At 46.0% G+C, this 4,062-nt stretch overlaps 1 protein-coding gene across 1 annotated transcript; it reads left to right on the top strand.

Annotated features, from left to right (window-relative positions):
* Positions 1-385: 385 nt before the first annotated feature.
* LOC140897744 (olfactory receptor 6N1-like) lies at positions 386-1,354 on the top strand. The gene has a single exon (XM_073310746.1). The coding sequence runs from the start codon at positions 389-391 to the stop codon at positions 1,352-1,354; it is 966 nt and encodes a 321-aa protein (XP_073166847.1). The 5' UTR covers positions 386-388.
* Positions 1,355-4,062: the final 2,708 nt, after the last annotated feature.

Below are 4,062 nucleotides of genomic sequence, written 5' to 3'. Positions count from 1 at the left end.
ATGATTCTGGCAGTTGCTGGAAGTGAAATACTGCATTTAAGCATCGTTGTTCAGCTTCAGTATGTCACTAGATGGGATACGACAGTAGATAAAGAGTCTGATCTGCATATCAGTACTATGCTACCAAAGAGAAATGGCTTGTTATATTAGTCATTGCTCTGATACGGCATAGGGTTGTCTACATGGATACAAAAGATCTGTTCTTGAACTGTGACTCCTTGCACTTTGACTAAAGTCAACACTTAGTCTTAAAACTTCAGCTGGTAACCAGGAGAGGGAGGGGAGTTTCTGAATATTTATAGAATTAATTAACACTTGATTGGCTTTCAGCTCTTATGTTCTTCCAATTCAATTGCACAGTTTGCTTTATTCTTCCTAGACTCAACCCATGGCAGACAGAAACCAGAGAAACCGAACGGCTGTCACAGAATTTATCCTCCTGGGATTCGGGGATGTCCCTGAACTGAAAATTCTTCTTTTCCTCATGTTCTTAGTGATCTACATGGCAACTATGGTCGGGAACATGCTCATCACTGCACTAGTTGTTGCTGATCAGCACCTTCACACCCCCATGTACTTCTTCCTGGGGAACTTGTCCTGCCTGGAGACCTGCTACACCTCGACCATCCTGCCCCGGATGCTGGCCAGTCTCCTGACTGGGGACAAAACCATCTCATTCAGTGGCTGCATCACACAACTGTATTTCTTTTGTGCTCTGGCGGCTACGGAATGCTGTCTCCTTGCAGCGATGTCTTATGATCGGTATTTAGCGATATGTAAACCCCTGCACTATTCAACTCTAATGAATATCAGGTTTTGCCTCCAGTTGGCTGCTGGGTCATGGTTAAATGGTTGTTTGGCTACTGCAATCTTTGTATTATTCATGTCGCATTTAATATTCTGTGGCCCATATGAAATTGACCATTTCTATTGTGATCTCATCCCATTGATAAAACTTTCCTGCAGTGACACATACCTGATCATATTGCTGGATTTCGTACTATCCTGTGTATTCACTCTACCTGCGTTTCTCCTAAGCCTGACATCCTATGTGTGTATCATTGCCACCATCCTGAGAATCCCTTCCACCACAGGGAGGCAGAAGGCATTTACTACCTGCTCCTCTCACCTCATTGTGGTGACAATTTTCTATGGAACCCTAATGATTGTCTACATGCTACCGAAACATGAGACACTAAGCGTCCTAAACAAAGTGCTCTCTCTTTCCTACACAGTCCTGACTCCTGCAGTAAATCCCCTCATCTACAGCCTGAGAAACAGAGATGTCAAGGAAGCCTTGAGCAAAGCAGTCAGTAAATATGTGGCTTTCACAAAAGCATGCAGAGATGCCTAGATAACAACTTTGCCAAAATCAGCCAGGCAGCCTGAGGTTTTCACAGCTATCAGCCCCCAGTGAAATTGAGTTGAAAACCCCCATTAAAAATCTTATCACTAATGCATCTGACGAAGTGGGCTGTAGCTCATGAAAGCTTATGCTCAAATAAATTTGTTACTCTCTAAGGTGCCACAAGTACTCCTGTTCTTTTTATGCAGGATGATGGTATTTTTGTCCACGGTCTTGGCTAAACAGTCACCCTATGTGAGGAGTGTGTATGGCATTTGAAAATGCATAGAGCTGACATTGTATAAGGCACAAAATCCACTAACGATTCAAGTAAATCCCTGTGTCTATTCCCTGTTCATTGTTTCTCAGTGTTAGATAATAAAGTTTTGTAATCTAATTCAGACAGTCAAATAGAAATAAAACACAATGTGTGGCATCATGTTTTTTGTTGCAGTTCTTAAGACCCTAAGGACACAATGGAAAATCCAGCCTGAACTCGGGTCCGTGTTGTCAATCTAAGTGGAAGGACCAGGGAGGGAGGTGGCCATTAACCATGTTTCCATCATGGAGTTTAACTGGGCACGAGGCAGAATGGAGACAATTTTAACAAATTTTTTATTTCCATAAAAAAGCCATTTTTGATCAAAATCATTTTTGTGTTTATATTAATTGTGATTATTGCCATCATACCCCTCTGCAAACCCACCTTCACTGCACTCCCACAGGCTGGAGGCAAACAGCCAGGCCCTCTGGACACTTCACCAGGAGCAGCTTCATTGCTCTTATCTGGACTAAGCCCGGCTGGGACCAGCTCCGACAAAATACCAGCACCAGGCTCACCAGGCCCTTGGAGGCAGGGAGGTTGGGCAAACAAAGAGGTAGACTCACAAGCCAGGGGCACTGGGACTGCCCAGACCCAGCTGGGGGTTTGCCAGGGCACCCATAGAACTGAGGCTGTTCCTGGGGGCGGGTCTGTCAACCGGGCACCGAGGAGGGACTTGGCCTGTGGCCCTGCAGGACAGAAGCTGCTTTGCTGCTGCCAATGGTACAGAGCAGTTCAAAGGGAGGGGACGTGTTACACTGAGTGTCCCCAAAACTGACTGCAACGAGTGCCCATCCCGAGGAGCCCCTAGTTCTCAGGGCACGGTGTCTAGTCAGTCCTAATTGCCTTAGACAGCTCTGCTGCATGCAGGGCCCTCTCCTCAGGGCATGTGTCAAGCTATGGTGAGAGGAAGCAGCTACCTCCTACCAACGGGCAGAACTCCTGTGAGGTCACAATGGCAGTGCTGGCTCAGACAGTGGGAGCACGTCAGGGCTTGGCCAGAGGCAGGGGACTGGTGAGAACAGAATCATAGAATAGAATCATAGAATATCAAGGTTGGAAGGGACCTCAGGAGGTCATCTAGTCCAACCCCTGCTCAAAGCAGGACCAATCCCCAATTTTTGCCCCAGATCCCTAAATGGCCCCCTCAAGGATTGAACTCACAACCCTGGGTTTAGCAGGCCAATGCTCAAACCACTGAGCTATCCCTCCCCCCCAGGACTTCACCACTGCGCAAAGGATTTTCCAAGGGCCCTAATGGAGTTACACATCCAAATCCCTGTGAAATGGGAGTTGGGCACTTAAGACCCTTAGACACCTCTGAGAATCTCAGCATGGAAAGCTGCTGGGATTCTGTTACGGTAGGTTCAATCTGTGCATTTCCCTTGGAAACAGAAATGCACTGGACTGATGCGGTACCCCTGCTAAACCTCTGAGAGCTGCTGCTGTTGTTGTAGGTGCTGTTGTAGCCACCAATGTTGCAAACATGCTGTTGTACAATTTGGTTCTCAGTGGCTATAATTGGGAACAGCGCACAGCTAGCAATAGGTAAGAAATGTTCTCTAGGGTGACTAGAGGTCAGAGGAATGGGAAAGTTGCAGCCCTGATGACCAATGGCCAATGGATAGCAGCCAAAGTGGAAGGGCAAGAAAGGAGAAATGATGATGCCAAATGACTACCCGAGGGAAGAGGAAAGGGAAGTGAAGCTATATAACACTGTATAAGTGGTGAGGAAAGGATCCTGAAGAGATAAGGGCCTCTATGCATGTAATGAACTGTGGATAGTAGCAGGTGTTGCGGAGTGAGAAGTGGGCAGTTTTCTAAATGATGGCCAGCAGGTGACAAGAGTCAAGAACTGGAAAGAGGCAGCTACAGAATAATCCATTAGAGGAGAGCAGATTATCAGTCTGTCATGCTGTGAAATGACCACTAGATGGAAGCAGAGTAGTGGGAATGGGAGGGGATGTCAGAAATATTGACTAGTGACCAATAGATTTCAGTAGCCAACACAATAATGGGAAAATTGTACTGTTAAATGGTCAGAGGGGTAGCCGTGTTAGTCTGTATCCACAAAAACAATTAGGAGTCCGGTGGCCCCTTAAAAGCTAACAGATTTATTTGGGCATAAGCTTTTGTGGGTAAAATACCACTTCTTCAGATGCATGGAGTGAAAATTACAGATCCAAGCATAAATATACTGGCACATGAAGAGAAGGGAGTTATCTTACAAGTGGAGAACCAGTGATGACAAGGCCAATTCAATCAGAGTGGATGTGGTCCACTCCCAATAATTGACGAGGAGGTGTCAATACCCAGAGAGGAAATTTGCTTTTGTAGTGAGCCAGCCACTCCCAGTCCTTGTTAAGCCCAAATTAATGGTGTTAAATTTGGAAAT

The sequence above is a fragment of the Lepidochelys kempii genome, chromosome 14, assembly GCF_965140265.1.
Source record: "Lepidochelys kempii isolate rLepKem1 chromosome 14, rLepKem1.hap2, whole genome shotgun sequence".
Lineage (NCBI taxonomy): Eukaryota > Metazoa > Chordata > Testudines > Cheloniidae > Lepidochelys > Lepidochelys kempii.
Note: the sequence above shows the minus strand (reverse complement) of the source record. Positions and strands in the feature narration are given on the sequence as shown.